The sequence below is a fragment of the Chiloscyllium plagiosum genome, unplaced genomic scaffold (assembly GCF_037043375.1).
Source record: "Chiloscyllium plagiosum isolate Xiang-an unplaced genomic scaffold, Cpla_swu_hap1 HiC_scaffold_31, whole genome shotgun sequence".
Classification (NCBI taxonomy): Eukaryota; Metazoa; Chordata; class Chondrichthyes; order Orectolobiformes; family Hemiscylliidae; genus Chiloscyllium; species Chiloscyllium plagiosum.
This window is the reverse complement of record NW_028270169.1, coordinates 22647203-22668838: the sequence shown is the minus strand read 5'-3', so window position 1 is coordinate 22668838 and position 21636 is coordinate 22647203. Positions and strand designations below refer to the sequence as shown.

Below are 21636 nucleotides of genomic sequence, written 5' to 3'. Positions count from 1 at the left end.
AAAGTTGAGAGCTTTCGTGAGAATAGATTTCACCTTTCCCATCACAGATTCTCTTATGGCTGGATTTTATATGACTAAGACAATCTTATTTCTGATTAGATCATCTTTCAGCTAACCAAATTCACAAGAGTCAGCTAGATCTATCAGTGCAGTCATATACGGATCAATAGTCTCCTTTTGCCCTGAAGCGCTGATGTTGAACAAATACTGTTCATAAGTAACATTAATAATGGTTCAAAATGTGTCCTCAAAGTCTGTATAATCTCTTCTGCCTGACATTTTTGCTCCTCAAACAGATCTAGACAACACTATAGCTTGTAATACTTCTTTTCTGCACTGATAGCAGGATTATAATACTTATACACTCGGGTTTTTCATTAATTCCATTGTCATTTCACAGTTTTACCAATGAAAGTTGGGGGGAAAAATACAATTCATTTCCACAGCAGCAGGGAGTGAAAAATTACACAACCATTTTGATTCACCCTATAATTCAAAATTAAAAATCACACCACATCAGGTTATAGTCCAACAGGTTTAATTGGAAGCACACTAGCTTTCGGAGTGCTGCTCCTTCATCAAGTGGCTCCTTCATCAGAAGGAGCAGTGCTCTGAAAGTTAGTGCTTCAAAATAAACTGTTCGACTATAAACTGGTAGTGTGTGATTTTTTTTAACTTTGTACATCCCAGTCCAACACTGGCATCTCCAAATTATAATTCAAAATGCAGCGGTTTTTTTTGTTCATCCTTTCTGCTTTTTTCAGCAACTGGCTCACTTACTCTTTTGAAAATCCACACATTTTCAGCTTTACCACTCTGACATCATATTTCATGTATCTTAGTAGCTCCCACAGACTGCACAAAAATGCACTGACACAGAAGTCATATGACTATGGCAAGCCAGTTAGTATACAAAGGGTACAATTGCATTTCTTCAAACTAAGATGGAGCTGGCTCTATGGACTATATAACCAATTCTCCTATCTTTTGTCTTAATGAGCCTTTAAATAGCATATCGGAACCTGAATCTTGTTGAAAACCTAATTATATACCAGTAAGATAGTGCAGCTTTTCACACCTTTATGATCTACTTGTATGCAATCAGAGCCAAACTATATGCTGTTCTGCAAAGTAAAATAATGTTTACCTCAGTATTATTTTCTTAAAGATCAAGAGTAAATGTTTAATCACACAGTGATTATACCACAGTGGCTCAGTGGTTAGAACGCTGCCTCACAGCACCAGGGATCCAGGTTCCATTCCATCCTCGAGTATCTGTCCATGTGGAGTTTGCATATTCTCCCTGTGTCTGTTTGGGTTTCCTCCCATAGTCCAACGATGTGCAGGTTAGGTGAATTAGCCATGTTAAATTGCCTATAGCATCCAGGGATCTGAGGGTTAGGTGCATTGGCCATGGAGAATGCAGGGTTACAGGTAGAGGGTCAAAGTGGATTTTGGGCAGCACAGTGGCACAATGGTTAGCACTGCTGCCTCCCAGCGTCAGAGACCCAGGTTAAATTCCCGCCTCAGGCAACTGTCTGTGTGGAGTTTGCATATTCTCCCCATGACTTTCCTCCCAAAGTCCAAAAATGTGCAGGTTAGTTGAACTTGCCATGCTAAATTGCCCCTAGTGTTAGGTGAAGAGGTAACTGTAGGAAATGGGTCAGGGTGGGTTGCTCTTCAGAGGGTCAGTGTGGATTGTTGGGGTGAAGGGTCTGTTTCCACACCGTAAGCAATCTAATCTAATCTAATCTAAAATTTGCTCTGGTATTTGTGCTATACAATTCATTCACTGTCAGAGATGTAGTGGCATTATGAAATTGTGTTCAGACTAATAATCCAGAAGCCTAGACTAATGCTCTGGAGGCCGAGGTTGAAAGTCCATATGCCAACTAGTGAAATGTAAATTTAACTAATTGAAGCAGGAACTGAAAGCTAACCCCAGTGATAGTGACCACAACAACTGTCATTGATTGTTGTTAAAACTCAACTAATGCCCTTCTGTCATTCTTACCTGGTCTGACCTACCTGTGATTCGAGACCCACAGAAATGTGGTTAAGCTTGAACTTACCTCTGAAATGGCCCAGCAAGTCACTCAGTTCAAGGGAAATTCGGAAAGGCAACAAATTCTGGTTTCTCATAGAGTCACAGCATGGAAACAGACCCTTCGGTCCAACCTGTCCACGCCGACCAGATATCCCAACCCAATCTAGTCCCACCTGCCAGTGCCCAGCCCATATCCCTCCAAACCCTTCCTATTCATATACCCATCCAAATGCCTCTTAAATGTTGCAATTTTACCAGCCTCCACCACATCCTCTGGCAGCTCATTCCATACACATACCACCCTCTACGTGTAAAAGTTGCCCCTTAGGTCTCTTTTATATCTTTCCCCTCTCACCCTAAACCTATGCCCTCTAGTTCTGGACTCCCCGACCCCAGGGAAAAGACTTTGCCTATTTATCCTGTCAATGCCCCTCATAATTTTGTAAACCTCTACAAGGTCACCCCTCAGCCTCCGACGCTCCAAGGAAAACAGCCCCAGCCTGTTCAGCCTCTCCCTGCAGCTCAGATCCTCCAACCTTGGCAACATTCTTGTAAATCTTTTCTGAACCCTTTCAAGTTTCACAACATCTTTCCGATAGGAAGGAGACCAGAACTGCATGCAATATTCCAAAAGTGGCCTAACCAATATCCTGTACAGCCGCAACATGACCTACCAACCCCTGTACTCAATACTCTGACTAATAAAGGAAAGCATACCAAATGTCTTCATCAGTATCCTATCTACCTGCGACTCCACTTTCAAGGAGCTATGAATCTGCACTCCAAGGTCTCTTTGTTCAGCAACACTCCCTAGGACCTTACCATTAAGTGTATAAGTCCTGCTAAGATTTGCTTTCTCAAAATGCAGCACCTCGCATTTATCTGAAATAAACTCCATCTGTCACTTCTCAGCGCATTGGCCCATCTGGTCAAGATCCTGTTGTAATCTGAGGTAACCCTCTTCGCTGTCCACTACACCTCCAATTTTGGTGTCATCTGCAAAAGGATATGGAAGATATAGACCGTAGGGAAATAGATGGTGACATCTTGCAAAATGTCCAGATTACAGAGGAGGAAGTGCTGGATGTCTTGAAACGGTTAAAGATGGATAAATCCCCAGGACCTGATCAGGTGTACCCGAGAACTCTGTGGGAAGCTAGAGAAGTGATTGATGGGTCTCTTGCTGAGATATTTGTATCATCGATAGTCACAGGTGAGGTGCCAGAAGACTGGAGGTTGGTGCCACTGTTTAAGAAGGGCGGTAAAGACAAGCCAGGGAACTATAGACTGGTGAGCCTGACCTCGGTGGTGGGCAAGTTGTTACTAACTGTACCTCTTATGCTCGCATCCAAATCATTTATGTAAATGTCAAAAAGTAGAGGACCCAGCACCGATCCTTGTGGAACTCCACTGGTCACAAGCCTCCAGTCTGAAAAACAACCCTCCACCACCACCCTCTGTCTTCTACCTTTGAGCAGTTCTGTATCCAAATGGCTACTTCTCCCTGTATTTCATGAGATCTAACCTTGCTAATCAGGTCTTCCATGGGGAACCTTGTCGAACGCCTTACTGAAGTCCACATAGATCACATCTACTGCTCTGCCCTCATCAATCTTCTTTGTTACTTCTTCAAAAAACTCAATCAAGTTTATGAGACATGATTTCCCCTTTGGATTCTCCTTAATTCTAATTGCCAAAGCTATCTCATGTCCCCGTTTTGCCCTCCTGATTTCCCTCTTAAGTATACTCCTACTTTCTTTATACTCTTCTAAGGATTCACTTGATCTATCCTGTCTGTACATGACATATGCTTCCTTCTTTTTCTTAACCAAACCCTCAATTTCTTTAGTCATCCAGCATTCCCTATACCTACCAGCCTTTCCTTTCACCCTGACAGGAATACACTTTCTCTGGATTCTTGTTATCTCATTTCTGTAGGCTTCCCCTTTTCCAGTCGTCCCTTTATCTGTGAACATCTGCCTCCAAACAGCTTTTGAAAGTTCTTGCCTAATACTGTCAAAATTGGCCTTTCTCCAATTTAGAACATCAACTTTAAGATCTGGTCTCTCCTTTTCCATCACTATTTTAAAATGAACAGAATTATGGTCGCTGGCCCCAAAGTGCTCCCCCACTGACACCTCAGTTGCCTCCCCTGCCTTATTTCCCAAGAGTAGGTCAAGTTTTGCACCTTCTCTAGTCGGCACATCCACATACTGAATCAGAAAATTGTCTTGTACATACTTAAGAAATTCCTCTCCATCTAAACCTTTAACACTATGGCAGTCCCAGTCGACGTTTGGAAAGTTCAAATCCCCTACCATAACTACCCTATTATTCTTACCGATAGCTGAGATCTCCTTACAAGTTTGTTTCTCAATTTCCCTCTGACTATTGGGGGGGGTCTATAATACAATCCCAATAAGGTGATCCCCCTTTCTTATTTCTCAGTTCCACCCAAATAACTTCCCTGGATATATTTCCGGGAATATCCTCCCTTAGCACAGCTGTAATGCTATCCCTTATCAAAAATGCCATTCCCCCTCCTCTTTTGCCTCCCTTTCTATCCTTCCTGTAGCATTTGGATCCTGGAACATTCAGCTGCCAGTCCTGCCCATCCCTGAGCCATGTTTCCATAATTGATATGATATCCCAGTCCCACGTTCCTAACCATGCCCTGAGTTCATCTGCCTTCCCTGTTAGGCCCCGTGCATTGAGATAAATGCAGTTTAATTTATTAGTCCTACCTTGTCCCTGCCTGCCCTGACTTTGACTCACTTCTGTTCTCAGCTGTACACGTCTCAGGTCGATCTCTTTCCTCACTATCTCCCTGGGTCCCCCCCCCCTCCTTACTAGTTTAAATCCTCCCAAGTAGTTCTAGCAAATTTCCATGCCAGTATATTAGTCCCCTTCCAATTTGGGTGCAATCCGTCCTTCTTGTACAGGTCACTTCTACCCCAAAAGAGATTCCAATGATCCAAAAATGTGAATCCTTCTCCCATACACCAGCTCCTCAGCCATGCATTCATCTGCTCTATCCTCCTATTCCTGCCCTCACTAGCTCGTAGCATTGGGAGTAATCCAGATATTACTACCCTTGAGGACCTCCTTTTTAAATTTCTGCCTAACTCTCTGTAATCTCCCTTCAGCGTCTCAACCTTTTCCCTTCCAATGTCGTTGGTTCCAATGTGGACAATGACCTCCTGCTGGCCCCTCTCCTCCGTGAGAACATTCTGCACCCTCTCTGAGACATCCTTGATCCTGGCACTAGGGAAACAATACACCATTCTGCTTTTTCTCTGCTGGCCACAGAAACATCTGTCTGTACCTCTGACTACAGAATCCCCTAACACAATTGATCTCTTGGAAGCCGACGTACCCCTCGTTGCATTAGAGCCAGTCTCAATGCCAGAAACTTGGCTGTTGTGTTATGTTCCCCTGAGAATCCATCACCCCCTACATTTTCCAAAACAGCATACCTGTTTGAAATGGGTATATCCATAAAACACTCCTGCACTCGCTGCCTACCTCTCTTACCTTTCCTGGAGTTAACCCCCATCTATGTGATTGTATCTGAGACCTCCCCCCTTTCTATAACTGCCATCCTGGTGTCTATAACCTGGTGTCATGTACTTCTGACTTTGTTCACCCCAGTTAACATGGGGTGCTAACTACGGAAGCTTTTACTTTTGATTTACATTTTTTTTGCTAGATTACATTCACATTCAATTTTTATCAGTTTATTCAAATCCCTTTCTGATATTTTAAAGTCCTCCCAATCCTCAGAATTACTGGTTTTTCTGTCAATTTTACAGGCCTTTTCTTTTAATTTTATGCAATCCTGAACTTGATTGTAAATTTGCCATGTTCAAAAATAATCCAAAGCTGTGTTTTTGCAGTCACATGTTGCTAACTCAAAGAAAACTAACACAAATCACAATCTGTAACAATCTGGCCTTTGCTATTGGTTAAATATGTTGTCATGCATCCCAGTACTCTTTGCATTTAGCTATGTTAGCTTCAACAAATAGAAAACTATGTATTGATTTGACCAACCTTCAACAAGTTTGGACATAATAACAGCAGATAGCAACTCTGAGCGTAACTCTTCTCCATATTCATGCCTTTTAATGCAGCAGCTGCCCAACATGATTTCAGATGTAGGAAAATGACACCTTTTGTTGTTCTTTTCCAAACTGTGTCTTCTCTTTGTGTTCACTGTTTCTGAGGCCTGAGTATGCCCTGCATTGTAGTGAGAAATTGGTGTGAAATACAGTTATTTCGAGGTCACAATTTACATCAGATTAAATTTAGATTAGCTTTTTACTGATTTAACTGAATTTCAATTTTGTTATACATCTTAACATTGATGTGGTTTGGGAAATATATGACAGAATCTGAATTGAATATGTCCAGAATTTAATGGCACCATTTTAAAAATGGTTTATTCTTTTATGGAAGTAGATGAGGCTGTGTTATTTTCTGGGTCTGTAGATTGTGAAGGAGCAAAAGTGGCCTTTGCAGTGATATGTACTTCTTGTCAGATGTGGGAGTTTAAAGAGACTTTAAGGGTTACTGCGGATTATATCTGCAATAAATGCTGTTGGATGCGAATCTTATCAGATCGCGTGGATCAGTTGGAGAGACAGATAGAAGCGATGAGGAATCCACGCGATCTGATAAGATTCGCATCCAACAGCATTTATTGCAGATATAATCCGCAGTAACCCTTAAAGTCTCTTTAAACTCCCACATCTGACAAGAAGTACATATCACTGCAAAGGCCACTTTTGCTCCTTCACAATCTACAGACCCAGAAAATAACACAGCCTCATCTACTTCCATAAAAGAATAAACCATTTTTAAAATGGTGCCATTAAATTCTGGACATATTCAATTCAGATTCTGTCATATATTTCCCAAACCACATCAATGTTAAGATGTATAACAAAATTGAAATTCAGTTAAATCAGTAAAAAGCTAATCTAAATTTAATCTGATGTAAATTGTGACCTCGAAATAACTGTATTTCACACCAATTTCTCACTACAATGCAGGGCATACTCAGGCCTCAGAAACAGTGAACACAAAGAGAAGACACAGTTTGGAAAAGAACAACAAAAGGTGTCATTTTCCTACATCTGAAATCATGTTGGGCAGCTGCTGCATTAAAAGGCATGAATATGGAGAAGAGTTACGCTCAGAGTTGCTATCTGCTGTTATTATGTCCAAACTTGTTGAAGGTTGGTCAAATCAATACATAGTTTTCTATTTGTTGAAGCTAACATAGCTAAATGCAAAGAGTACTGGGATGCATGACAACATATTTAACCATTAGCAAAGGCCAGATTGTTACAGATTGTGATTTGTGTTAGTTTTCTTTGAGTTAGCAACATGTGACTGCAAAAACACAGCTTTGGATTATTTTTGAACATGGCAAATTTACAATCAAGTTCAGGATTGCATAAAATTAAAAGAAAAGGCCTGTAAAATTGACAGAAAAACCAGTAATTCTGAGGATTGGGAGGACTTTAAAATATCAGAAAGGGATTTGAATAAACTGATAAAAATTGAATGTGAATGTAATCTAGCAAAAAAAATGTAAATCAAAAGTAAAAGCTTCCGTAGTTAGCACCCCATGTTAACTGGGGTGAACAAAGTCAGAAGTACATGACACCAGGTTATAGTCCAATGGGTTTATTTGAAAACATAAGCTTTTGGAGCACTGCTGCTTCATCAGCTGAAGTGGAGGGAAGCACACAGGCACAGAATTGATAGGCACAAAGATCATTGCAAGATAATTCCAGGTAATTAAGAGTGACAAAAGATAGTTCAAATGACATGAGTGGAGTGTCAATAGGTTGAATAACAAGTCTTTGCAGGTGATCAAAGGTGTCAAAAGGTGTGAATAAAGTGTCCGCAGCTGAGTAGCAAGTGGAGGGACAGCCAGTGATGCAATTAATTGAGGCAGACAGATAAATACAAAGCATCAAAAATAAGATGCTGCTAGAGGCAAACCAAGTGTCTGGAGTCACATGACAGATACGACAGTAGCATGATGAGGGTCTAAACAAAGTAACAAGTAATAAAAAATTGTACAAACTAATAAGGTAGAGAGATAATAGTAAGTTATCTGTTTTGGACCAGACCAGACCCCTCAAAATATGTTAAGAAGGTAGCCTAGACCCTAAGCTTTTCTTTTTTAAACATAGATGTGAAGTGTGTGGTCCAGTTTTGATGCAACTGGTCAAACCACTTGACATTAAGTAAAACACAAAACTACAGTTTGAACACTGTAGTTAAAATACAAACAAAAGGAAGAGAAAATTAGAATATATTAACTATTGGAAAACGTAACTGAATAATAGATACACTATACCTTTGACTAATTAACTGTTCCAATATAGTAACATCCCATAAACACAGCTTTTGGCAAAAAGGTAAATTCTCCTTTCCAGGAGGAAACAACATCAGAAGAGATTTCAGACAATTAGATTAGATTAGATTAGATTACTTTACAGTGTGGAAAAGGGCCCTTCGACCCAACAAGTCCACACCGACCCGCCGAAGCGTAACCCACCCATACCCCTACATTTACCCCTTACCTAACACTACGGGCAATTTAGCATGGCCAATTCACCTGATGTGCACATCTTTGGACTGTGGGAGGAAACCGGAGCACCCGGAGGAAACCCACGCAGACACGGGGAGAATGTGCAAACTCCACACAGTCAGTCGCCTGAGTCGGGAATTGAACCCGGGTCTCTGGCGCTGTGAGGCAGCAGTGCTAACCACTGTGCCACCGTGCCGCCATCCCCTTCCATTGTTACAATTGTTTTTAAAAAACCCTAAAGGCCTCCTCTGATTGTTGACTTAGGCCATCTCCCATAGCCATTTCGGCACCTCTGTTGTTACAACCTGTCTTCAAATTAACCCAGGACAGAATAACCTTTTTAACATGATGCCACAATGTAGTAGCTAGGAGTCTATTTTACTGAAGCTCCAACTCTTCTGGGCCTCAAACAGTTTCTGACTGCTACAGTTAAAAAACTAGAAAACTTGATCTGTAAGAACTGGTCACTCCCCTTCCATTGTTACAATTGTTTTTAAAAAACCCTAAAGGCCTCCTCTGATTGTTGACTTAGGCCATCTCCCATAGCCATTTCGGCACCTCTGTTGTTACAACCTGTCTTCAAATTAACCCAGGACAGAATAACCTTTTTAAAGTGACAGCATCATCACAGATGCCAAAACAGAGCAGTAAAGAAGATTTTACAAACATGATGGGGTTACATGTAGTGTGACATGAATCCAAGATGACAGTTGAGACCATCTTCATGGGTAATGAACTTGGCTGTCAGTTTCTGCTCAGTAATTCTGTTTTGTTGTTGTGTATCTCGAAGGCAGCTTTAGAGGACGGTTACCCGAAGATTGGAGGCTGAATGTCCTTGACCGCTGAAGTGTTCCTCAACTGGCAGGGAACACTCCTGCATGGCGATTTTTTGCGGTGTCCAATCATCAGTTGTCATAACATCTGCATGGTCTCACCAATATACCATGCCTCAGAGTTTACTTTCCTGCAGCGTATGAGATGGACAACATTGGCTAAGTCACATGAGAACCCACTGTTTATTTGGTGAGTGGTGTTTCCACATGTAGTAGTAGTATCCAATTTGAAGAACTGGCGGGTCTTGATAAGGTTGCTGTGGCAGGGGGTTGTGTGGTGTTATGGTTGTTCTTCGTGTCTTTTGAGGTTAGGTAGTTGTTTGAAGACATGAAGTAGAGGCGTGGGGATGGCCTTGATGAGATATTCATCATCATTTGATGATATGTTGAAGTCTGTGAAAAACATGGTGTAGTTTCTCCGCTGGGAAGTACGAGACAATGAAGGCAGCTTTTGAGATACACAACATTGTGGAGTCGCCAATCAGAAACTGATAGCCAAGTTCCGTACCAATGAAGACAGCCTCCACCCTGATCTTGTCGCACTACATGTAAACCCACCATACTTTTCTGTGTTTGTAAAATTTTCCTTACTGTTCCATTTTGACACCATCACCTTGATAATTTGATATGATCTCTCTACCTTAATTGGTTTGTACAGTTTTGGATTATTCATTACTTTGGTTCGACCCTTATCATGCAACTTTCATACCTATCATTTTATTCCAACCTTTAGATTGTCACCATCTTATTTCTGATTTTTTTTTTGTAATTATCTCTCTGCCTCAATTTATTGGATCATAGGTTATCCCTTCACTTGTTATTCAGCTGTTGACACATCATTCAAACTGTTTGACACCTTTGATCACCTGCAAAGACTTGTTATTCAACCTATTGACACTCCACTCACACTATTTGTACTATCTTTTGCCACTCTTAATTATCTGGAATTATCTTGCAATGGTGTCTCCGCCTATCAATTCAGTGCCTGTGCGCTTCCCTCCACTGCACTTTACGAAGGAGCAGTGCTCCGAAAGCTTATGTTTTCAAATAAACCTGTTGAACTATAACCTTGTCAAAGTTAATGGGAGAATGTAACTTTTAAAAAAGTTTTGTGATTTACATATGAAAAAAGTGAAACTAACATGGTCATTCTAACAGACGACTTAACAAACAATCAAGGTATTTTTCAATGTATAATTTCAGTTACATCACACTGTAAACTTTTGCTATAAATTCTGTGTCTTACAATTGTGTACTCCACAACCACCTGATGAAGGAGCAGTGCTCCGAAAGCTAGTGCTTCCAATTAAATCTGTTGGACTATAACCTGGTGTTGTGTGATTTTTTAACTGACTATAACCTAGTTCTTGTGACTTCTGACTTTGTTCACTGAGGAACATACATGAAATCTCCCAGAATTAGAGATTCAAATGGCTATGGATAACTAGAACTTTAATTACTGTTCATGGATTGAATGAATCAACAAAAGACAAACTTATAGAAAAAGGCAGCAATAATTCTGTCTGGAATAAACTACTAAAAGTCAAAGTCAAACGTATACTGGAGTTAAGAGCAACTAGCCATGTCTGGCGAGAGAAGGAATGGAGACTACATGAATAAATCTGCTTTGACACCTGCTAGATAAACTTGATGACATAGTGCGACAAAGGACAAGGATTGTCGTGCAGAAGAATTTAAGGAGTTACCTGCAGAAAAGTTGTGTCTTCAAACTGACAGTCAATGACAAATGCAATAAGGAACAAAAAAGTTACTTCTGATAAGAAGGCAAGCTGCAGATTTGTTCTAATTTGGATGAAATTGTTTAAAGAATCATCAATAATGACTTAAAGGACGAAGATCTTTATAAAAATCAAACAACAACTCTCTCAACTTAGCAGAACTTTGAAGAACAACACTGTATAAAGATCAAAATCTGGACACTTCCAGAGACAGGCACTGTTGGTGGAATCTGGCCAAGTTCCACCATTAATTGGGTAATAGCAAAGTTGGGTTGTGAGGCTTAATTTGCTCACTTGAGGGGTCTTATTTCGGTTGCTACATGCAATTAAGTTTAAATCATTGTTACTAGATTGTCTCTGAGATTTCTTAGTAAGAAGCTGAATTAAAGCTAACTTGTAGTGATTTACCCATAACAGGTGGATTTAAGGAAATTAGCATCAGTAAGAATATTGTATTGGGGAACTTTAATAAGGCTGCAACTTGATAAATCCTCAAAACCAAGTCGGCAACACTGCAGAATGTTGAAGGAGGTGGCTACAGAGACAGTGAATGCATTGGCGATTATAAACCAAAGTTCTGCAGATTGGAAGCTGGAAAATATCACCTCTGTATCTAATAAAGAAGTGACAGAGAACACAGGGAACTACACACCTGTACACCAGTAATCAGGATAATGCCAGAATTTAATATGAAGGACAGCATAAATAGACACTTGGATGATGATGATTTGATTGGGCATAGGCAACATGGATTTGTGATGGGGAAGTGGTGTTTTAATGAACCTGTTGGGATATTTTGTCGAACATAATTGACAAAGGAGAGTCAATGTGTGATGATGCTACTCCTTTAACAAGATCATGTTGTCCTTGGTTTTTTTCAGGAAGTTGTAAAACATAGGTTCTGAGAAGTCTGGGCTTGGATGGGATTTTGGGCCAGTTTGATTATAGCTAACAGATACTGCCTCAGGAGAAAGGCTTTTAAGTTTAAAAAAAAAACACTTGTACAATGAAAGGGAATTGCTGGTTCTCCCTGCTCATCCTTTCTCTGGTTTGATTTGGTTTTTGGCAGTCAGGCTATTCACTGAAAGCAGTCAGGCAGTTTTAAAGTTGTTGGACCCAAAGAAACAGGATCATGCTGATCCTCTCTCTCTCTCTCTCTCTCTGACATCTCTCCTGTAAGACCATGTTTGATTTTACCTTTGTGCCAAGGAGCGTTTATGGGGATTGTTGCAAGTATTTGGAACAGCATCATTAAGTTCAGATGATCTGTTTCGGATAGGTTGAGTTATTCAGTATTCTGTTCTTTTTTGTTTGTGTTTCATTTGGTAATCTTGTGAATAAATTCTGTTTTGTTTAAAGCTATGTGGTTTGACCAACTGCATCCCTCCCAGAATATCCGTGTTACACCTGCTTAAAACAACTCGCAAAGTTAGGGTCTGAGCTACTTTCTTGAAATGTCTTGAGGGGGTTTGGCCTGGTCCATAACAAATGGATATAGTGTACTTAGATTTTCGGAAGGCTTTTGATAAAATCCCACACAGGTGGATGGTTAGAAATGTTAAAAGCATGTGGAATAGGAGGTAACATACCGGCTTGAATTACTAATTAACTACCACAGAGTAAACCGAGATTATAAATAAGTCGGTCATACTTGCTTTGGCAGGCTGTGATTAATGTAGCAGCTAAAAATCTGTATCTGAGCCCCAGCTATTCACAGTCATCAATAATTTGGAGGTAGGTACCAAATGTAATATTTCCAAATTTATTGATAATACAAAGCTAAGTGGGAATGTGTGTTGTGAGAAAGATATAAAGCAGCTTCAGGAGTATCAGGCTTAATGAATGGGCAAGAACATAGCAAATATAATGTGAAGAAAAAGTGAGATTATCCACTTTGTGGGGAGGAACAGATGTACTGATTATTTCTTAAATGCTCAGAGTTCGGCAAGTGTAGATATGCAAAAGGGCCTAGATATCCTTGTAGATAAATCATTAAAGGCTAACTTATAGGTGCAGCATGCTATTAGAAAGTTTAACCTTTATTCTGAAAGCATTTGAAGTCTTATTTCAATTGTTTAGGAGCTTGGTCAGTACCTGAAGTACTATGTGCAGTTTCAATCTTCTTATCTCAGGAAAAATATTATTGCCATAGAATGAGTTCACCAACTTTGTTCCTGGGATGGTGGGACTGTTCTATAAAGAGAAATTGGGCAATCTGTGCCTATATTCTCTAGAGTTTCAAAGAATGAGAGGCGATCTCATTGAAACTTACAAAATACTTAAAGGAATATTCAGGTAAGGTATTTCTCTTGGTTGGGGAGTCTAGACAGGAGGGGCACAATTTAAAAATAAGTGAGAGCCACTTAGGGTAGAGATGAGGAGAATGGTTTCTATTCAGAGTTTTGTACCTTGGAATATGTACCACAGAGGGCTGTGGAAGTTCAGTTTTTGAGTATGTTTATGGTACAAATTGATAGATTTCTGATTATTAATTGTACATAGGCTTATGTGGATGGAGTAGCTAACAGGCATTCAAGAGTTAGAACCAGTGTGGTCAGGTTGAGTGGTGGGCAAGTTTCACAGGCTCAATGGCCTACTGCTGTTCCTATGTTATCGAGATAAAGGTCATTCTGTTTTGCACAAAACATAATGGAATAAGTAGAAATTTTGCAGTTCCTAATTGATCTTATATAATGGTTGTTTGGTGAAACTGGGGCTAGACAGGGAAGTGAGTTCTTCTGTCGAGACAAAACAGATTAAGAGAAAAACAGGCTAAAGTGACTAAAGTGAACAGGTTTAGGAGATTGGCCAAGCCTGTTGTTGGGACCCTCTGCTTATGGAAGGTTTGCCAGGACTGAAAATGAACCAGTCACAGGCTGCTGCAATCAGAGAATTGAGCCAATAAGAAAGTGTGCAGAGCCAGGTGGGAAACACAGAACTATTTCAGCATAGTGCTTATTGAACTTAGAGGTGTTGATTCTACAGCTGCAAGTAAAGGTGAAGGAAGAAAGTAGCTTTGAGGAGCAGGAGGTGGAATGACCACATGATTGCATGTCTGTATCTCAAGGAAACCAACAATTGCAGCACAAGGGTGAGTGTTGAATCTCATAATCTCACATCTGATGTATTCCTGGACTGTGTACATAATATAATTAGTAGTCAATAAAGATATTTTTTCATCAAGTTCCAAATTTTGAGGCATTTTACCCAGAGTAAAGCTTCAAACCAGGTTCCTAATAGAATTGGCTTACAAAACAAGTATTAGATCCTTTGCATTAGCAAATAAGTAAACAAGTTGTTGTTTGCGTTGCCTGCCTCAATATTGTTGTGCCCAAGGCAACCAGCAATAAGCAGGGCTTCTTCAGTAAATCAATCCTATAAGTCACCTGCAACAAAATCAACTGATTGAAATGTAAAGGTAAAAGCAAAGATGCATCACCAAACTCCATACTGAAGAAGGCATTTTCTTCTCTTCACTTGTCACCATTACTTTCCAAATCCATCACTGCTAATACCAGCCCTCATTATTCCCTCATTTGACCCTAATCCCTGAGCAACTACACTTCCAAATGGGACTAGATTAAGTTAGAATATCTGGTTGGCATGGACAAGTTGGGCCAAAGGGTCTGTTTCTGTGCTGTTCAACTCTATTAGTCTGCAATAACTTTCCTATGACCTCGATACCTGAGTTTCTCTATCGCTCTCTCCTCAGTCTCCACCAGCCTGGTCCCCTTCCTCCGAGTACCATCACTTCAGGTCACCCAATTTCCAAGCCTGACCCGAAACTTATGTTGTCTTCTAATTCCCCCATACCTCTGACATTCATCATCTACATCTACATATCAACATCTTACCAACTCTTTCCATTCTTGACCAGTGTAATGTAGCAACGTACTTATTCTATTACATTCCCAACAGCCATATAATATGATAATCTTTGAGTGCTCCCTAATATCTAGGCCTTGCTAAAATCAAAAGAACATAAGAAGCAGAATCAGAAGGTGAATATACAGCCCATAGAACTTGCTGTACCATTTAATATGTTCATAGCTGATGTCTGCCTTCAACTTCACTTTCCCACCCATCCCCTTGAATCCCGATGGTAATGAAAATATCTATCTAGCCTTAAATATATTTAATGATTGCTCATCCACAACCCTCTGGGGTAGAGAATATTAAAGTTTCTTTGAATGAAGAAATTTCTCATCACAGACCTAAACAATTGGCATCTTATCTGATGATACTGCCTGTTTATTCTAGATTTGTCAACCAGAGGAAACAACATCTCAGTATCTTCTCTGTCAAGTCCCTCATTACTTTGAATGTTTCAATTACATCATGTTTCATTTATGTTAATGCCAGACAATTTACAAACAAGGAAACAACCTACTAAATCTCTGCTGTGTTACCACTAATGAAAGTATAATTTTCATCAACTATATTGATCAAGACTGCATACGATATTCTCAGTGTACGCTTATCAATTCCTGATGGATTCCTGATCAAGGACTTTTGCCCAAAACATCGATTCTCCTGCTCCTTAGATGCTGCCTGACCTGCTGTGCTTTTCTAGCACCACACTCTCATAATCTCATCAATGTCCCCCACAGTTGTCGTGAGACTTCTTTATGTTTATGTTCCAATTCCTTTGCAATGAAGCCCACATGTTATTTGCTTGCCTATTTGTTTGCTATACCTCCATGTTGTTTGATTTCCTTGTATGAAAACACCTAATTCTCTTTGGACTATCAGTCTAAAGTTTATCTGTGAGATATCATATAGCGATAAATGCCAGTAAGAAGCACTGGATCAGTAACCCAGAGGACAAGTTGATATTCTGGGGATGAGTCCAAATTCCATTTTACCAGCTGGTAAAATTCAAATTAATAAGAAACTAGAACTGAAAGTTATTCTCAGAGGTGGTGACTGAAAATATTATCAATTGTCAAAAAATCTATTTGGGTTAACTAATGTCCATAAGGGAAGGCAACAGCCATCCTTACCTGATGCAACTAGGTGTTAATCTAGACCCATATTAATGTTACTGACTTTTAACTACCATCTAGCTTGCTGGGGCATTTCAATCAGTTCAATGGCAATGACGGATGTGCTAATAATGCTAGTCTTGTCAGTGACACTATATTCCACAAAAGAACAAATAAAATCAACATCTGCCAATTTCATTTTTAAAAAATGCTGCTTTTCTATTCTTATTAATAAAGTGAGAAGCCTCACACTTCCCCACATTATATGCCATCGCTACCTTGCTGCCCAATCACTTCAACTGTCTAATCTTTATCCATCCTCTTTGAGTTCTCCTCATAGCTTGAAATCATACCTTTGTTTATATTATCAGCTAGCACAGATACAATCTATTGTGATGATGCTGTTCTTTTAGCAAGGTTATTCTCTCCTTTTGTTTTGAGAGGGGCCGTAACGGCAGAGGCGCCTAAATGTCTGAACTGGTTTATTTAATAATGGCTATCAGATGCTGCCTAAGTCAACAATCAGAAAAAGCTTTCAGGTATTTTTAAACACTTGTACAATGAAAGGGGAGTGGCCAGTTCTCCCAACTTCAGGGTTTTTTCTAGTTTTGGGATAGTTTTAGCTGGGGACCCAAACAAACAATTCCATGCTGATCCTCCCTCTGACATCTCTCTCCTGTAAGACCCTGTGTTTGAATTTATCTTTTTGCCAAGGGATGTGTTTATGGATGTTGCAGTAAAGTTGCATTTTTGTGTCAGTTGGGTTTTCAAATAGTCATTTTATTCTAAATTCGGTTTTCTTTTGTTTGTGTGTAAATAAACTCTGTTTTGTTTAAAACCAAATGGTTTGACCAGCTGCATTTCTCCTGGAATATTTGCCTTACATCTGACTTAAAGCAACTAGAAAAGTTAGGATCTGGGCTACCTTCTTGAAATGTTTTGAGAGGGTCTAGCTTGGTCCATAACACTATAAAGGTGATTGGAAGAAATGCATGACAATACATTTGCATCTTAATAATCCTCAGCAAAATAAGTACTTTGAAAAGCATTATCCTGCCTGGTATATTTGATTCTGGATTAGTGGTGCTGGAAGAGCACAGCAGTTCAGGCAGCATCCGAGGATGCTGTGCTCTTCCAGCACCACTAATCCAGAATCTGGTTTCCAGCATCTGCAGTCATTGTTTTTACCTGCTATATTTGATGTCAACAACATGACTGTTTAGCTGCTCCACCACATGCTTTAAGCCATGAATATATGGATTTTCATTTGCAGGTCTGTTATATTGTGGATTATTCTCCATCAGATACTGTGCCAAGAAATTAATTGGGTTAAAGTAAGGATGTGGTGTCGCTAATACGGTCAAATGATTTTTTTCGACTTCCATTAATAACTTCTCTAGGCCCAGAATCAGAGTAGGCAGCAACTTTTCCAGTAGGTACAGACGAGTCTGCACTGTCAACTGATTTTCATTGAACCATTCCTTTGTCAATAAATCCAGTGGAATCTTTTTTTCCAAAACAGCTTTCTCATGTTTGCATTTTTTGAGAAGGATTGTCTTCTGTTCTTGTAATTTTAGCACTCGCTTTGTTACTTTTCGTTCAAACATCCTCTTCCAAAGTAACTTGTTTCCTTCAAAGTCATCATCTTCTTTTGTATCATCTATTGAAAAACCCCCAATTGCTTCAGTCTGAAAGGAAGCTCTTTTAGCTTCTAATTTATATTTCGGCACTGGTGAATCCAGTGATGCAGTGTTAACAGCAGATCTATTAACTGGATTTACAGTCATAGGGTTTAAACTACTTTCTTCTATTGCATTCTCAAAGATTTTCTGCCCAACTGGAACCTTAGTACCATGTTCAACTGTTACATTTTCTGCAATTGACACTCTTCTTTTTACAACTGGATGAGAACTCATGCTGTCATTTTCATGTGATGCATGTGTCATTATTCCTTTCCCAAGGAAAGCGCTTTTTGGTGATTGCAAAACCGTATTGGCAACATCCTCCATTTCATCCACAATTGATTCAGTTTTAATAGAGATCCAAGTCTTTGGAGTTTGATGAAAAGCTTTCATGGCAACTTTATTCATAAAACTTCCAGTTGTTTCACCCTCAATAGAAGCACTTCGCTTTGAAGCATAACTAATTTCCCTCTCGTCTTCATCTGTGTCCATAATTCTTCCACTTACAAGAGAAAGGCTTCTCTTTGAAGATCCATATTTGTTTTTGCTGTCACTTGTATCTGTTACACTAATAATTTTTCCACTTGATGAAGAAATATTTTGCTTCCAAACTCTTTTCATGCTTCCACTCTCATCATCATCTTTCCACCTTTCGCTTTTAGCTTCTTCATCATCTGTTAAAGGAGGGGAATTATTTTCACTTGCATTGATCTCTTGAGTTACGTCTACTTCCAACAAAGTTTTATAAACGTCCTTATCTTGAGGATTGGTAGCCATGACGTACTTGATTTGCTGAAAGAGACATCCATTAAGTTATCTTAACATGTAGTACTTCTGCTACACAACAGTGAAACATTAATTGGTTTCAATTGTTATTTGCAATATTTCATGCAAAATATTAATATCTAAATAGAGTCATAGAGATGTACAGCATGGAAACAGATCCTTCGGTCCAACTTGTCCATGCCAACCAGATACCCACCCCAATCTAGTCCTCCCTGCCAGCACACGGCCCAAACCCCACCAAACCCTTCCTATTCATTTACCCATCCAGATACCTTTTAAATGTTGCAATTGTACTAGCCTCCACCACTTCCTCTGGCAGCTCATTCCATAAAGGAAACACTCTCTGCATGAAACAGTTACTCCTTAGGTCTCTTTTCCATCTTTCCCCTCTCACCCTAAATCTATGCCCTCTAGTTCTGGACTTTCCCAACCAAGGGAAGAGAATTTGTCTACTTATCCTAGCCATGCCCATCATGATTTTATAAACCTCTATAAAGTCACCCCTCAGCCTCCGACACTCCAGAAAAAACAGCCCAGCCTCTCCCTATAGCTCGAATCCTCCAACCCTGGCAACATTTTACAGCATAGTACAATGCAATATTACATGTACTGAAATCACGATTCCCGTCTTAATTAAAGATATAGTATAGGTTTACTAATTACATACATACAGTTCAACGTTAACTTACTTTGGAGTATGTATGACAAATGATAATGCTATTCTGCTAAAGCATTTTAATAGTCTGCCGGAATGTTTAGCATGTAGTTTAGATATTTTCTAATCAGATGTTATTATACATCTCCGGACTAGTCAGGATTTGAACTGGGCCTCCTGGCTCAGAGATGCACTAAGAACCCAAGGCGTGGATTATTTTAAACACTAGTTAACTGGATTCTAATCGTAACGGAATCAGACAACAATAGCTATCCAATGCGACTCAAAACTCAAAACTTGGAAAACCAAAAAAACCGTGGCGGAAAGGCGATTTAAAAATTATATCTCCGGTTGTCAAGAGAAAAGCAGGGATTATGAACAGAAGCAATAGCGACGAGTGCACTACGTGAAAGGGCGAGAAGCAAGATGTGTACAATGACTGCAGTACGACAATGTCACACAATCTTAAAAAACGATATGCAATAATTATGCGCAAAATATCGTTAATTCCTCACAAATTCCTGCTGTGGAGAGAAAGTTTTAACTCATTGAATCTGTTACCTCTGCTTCACGTGAATTCCCCGCCACAAATGTTGGATGGCCCTTTACCTCACAGTTGTCGCTATCTAAAGGTTTTATTAAGCTTGATCCAAATTCAGCTCGTGTAAACTGCTTACCTCTGTTTTCGTTTCCGTCCAAAACTATCTCAGCCCCTTTGGTCCATGCCTGCCCAACTGCTTTCCCGGGTCTAAGTTGTGTGTTTGCCTTTAAGAGTTGCTAAGCAATGGGGAATACGCTTTCATGTTTCATTCTGGTAAATTTTATCATTTGCTGGAAGGTCACGTTTTGTTCGGTGTCAGATTAGTTTTGTTTTAAAATCTGTTCAATCTGACACCGACTGCATTTAGCCGCTGTCTTGTCTGCATTCGAGTGCGTCACAAGCGATGGGTGCAAAGTGACAGCATCATTGCCTGGTGACAAGATCCACAGGTACCCTGTTGCCAAGGTGAGGGGTGGGCATTACAAATGTTGTCATATTGCTTGTTCGTCAACAATCTTTAGAAGTTCGACGCAAACATTGTTTTAAATGTTAGTTGAAGTGTAATTAGAAACTTCTGCATTTCAAAATCAAAGACTGGAAAATAAAACTTGAACAAATTCCCGAATATCTGGCTTTACATTGATGTGACATTTTCCAAAATTAACCTGTGAAAAACTGGTCTCAGGAAATGAAGTTAATGAACTTTATTTATTGGATATGATTAGATTAGATTCCCTACAGTATGGAATCATGTCCTTCAGCCCAACAATTCCACACCAACCCTCCAAGAGTAACCCACCCGATCCCATTCCCCTAAGCCTATACTTACTCCTAACTAATGCACCTAACACGATGGACAATTTAGCATGGGCAATTCACCTGACCTGCACATCTTTTTGGATTGTGGGAGGAAACTGCAGCACCCAGAGGAAACCCACATAGACAAGGGAAGAATGTGCAAACTCCACACAGTTGCCTGAAGCGGCTGTGAGGCAGCAGTACTAATCACTGAGCCACCGTGCTGCACCGTATCCTCATTATGAAAAAACGTTAGGCGGGCCGTGGAGGGGGTCGTTAGGGCCGACTGCCTGCCCCTCTTCCGCGGTTACGTTAGAGCCCGGGTGTCCTTGGAGAAGGAGCACGCGGTGTCCACCAACACCCTGGAGTTGTTCAGGGAGAGGTGGGCGCCGCAGGGAGTGGAGTACATCATTTCTCCCTCCAACTCTATTTTGATTTAGTCCCTATCCTCCCCTTCACTGTTTTTGATCACACAGCACTGTCCTTTGATGTGAAGGGCAGTGCTTGTCACTGGCCACCTGGGTGTTTAAAGAAAAAAAATGAAAAAACGTTAGGCAAATGATTTAATTATGTCATAAATTTAGCATCCTGTACAGTAATGCAAGTACCAGAGTTGTGTAAGTCTGGAGTGGTTCCATCTGACTTCACCTTTGTTCCAATATCAAGTATGGACCTTGGTTTAGGACACTATTTATACAAAGCTGCTGTCAATGCCAATTTTTCAGTTTAGCCCATTGACCATGTGTTTTTGCCATGCACTTATGATGGAGATGTTCTCTCACTTAGCTTTACTGTAGCTACTTAACAGACCTGGCTTCAACCAATTTGGTAGGAACAAAATTGAGTTTGGAACTGGTTACTTATGTACTTCAAAAATGGGCAAAGGACTACACAGACGGAACCAGAAGACCAGAATGGGAATTAGAGATTTGTGGGAGTAAGTTGAATATGATCCTCCAA

General features: G+C 40.0%; 1 protein-coding gene across 1 annotated transcript in view; it reads right to left on the bottom strand.

Annotated features, from left to right (window-relative positions):
* Positions 1–20165, bottom strand: part of LOC122564002 (EF-hand calcium-binding domain-containing protein 5-like) — a 174815-nt gene extending 154650 nt beyond the window's left edge. The window contains exons 1-2 of the mRNA XM_043718422.2: positions 20015–20165; positions 17403–18688 (exon numbers count right to left, since the gene is read on the bottom strand). Coding sequence (XP_043574357.2) covers positions 17403–18673 — 1271 coding nt within the window. The 5' untranslated portion in view covers positions 18674–18688; positions 20015–20165. The remainder of the gene's footprint in view (positions 1–17402; positions 18689–20014) is intronic.
* Positions 20166–21636: the final 1471 nt, after the last annotated feature.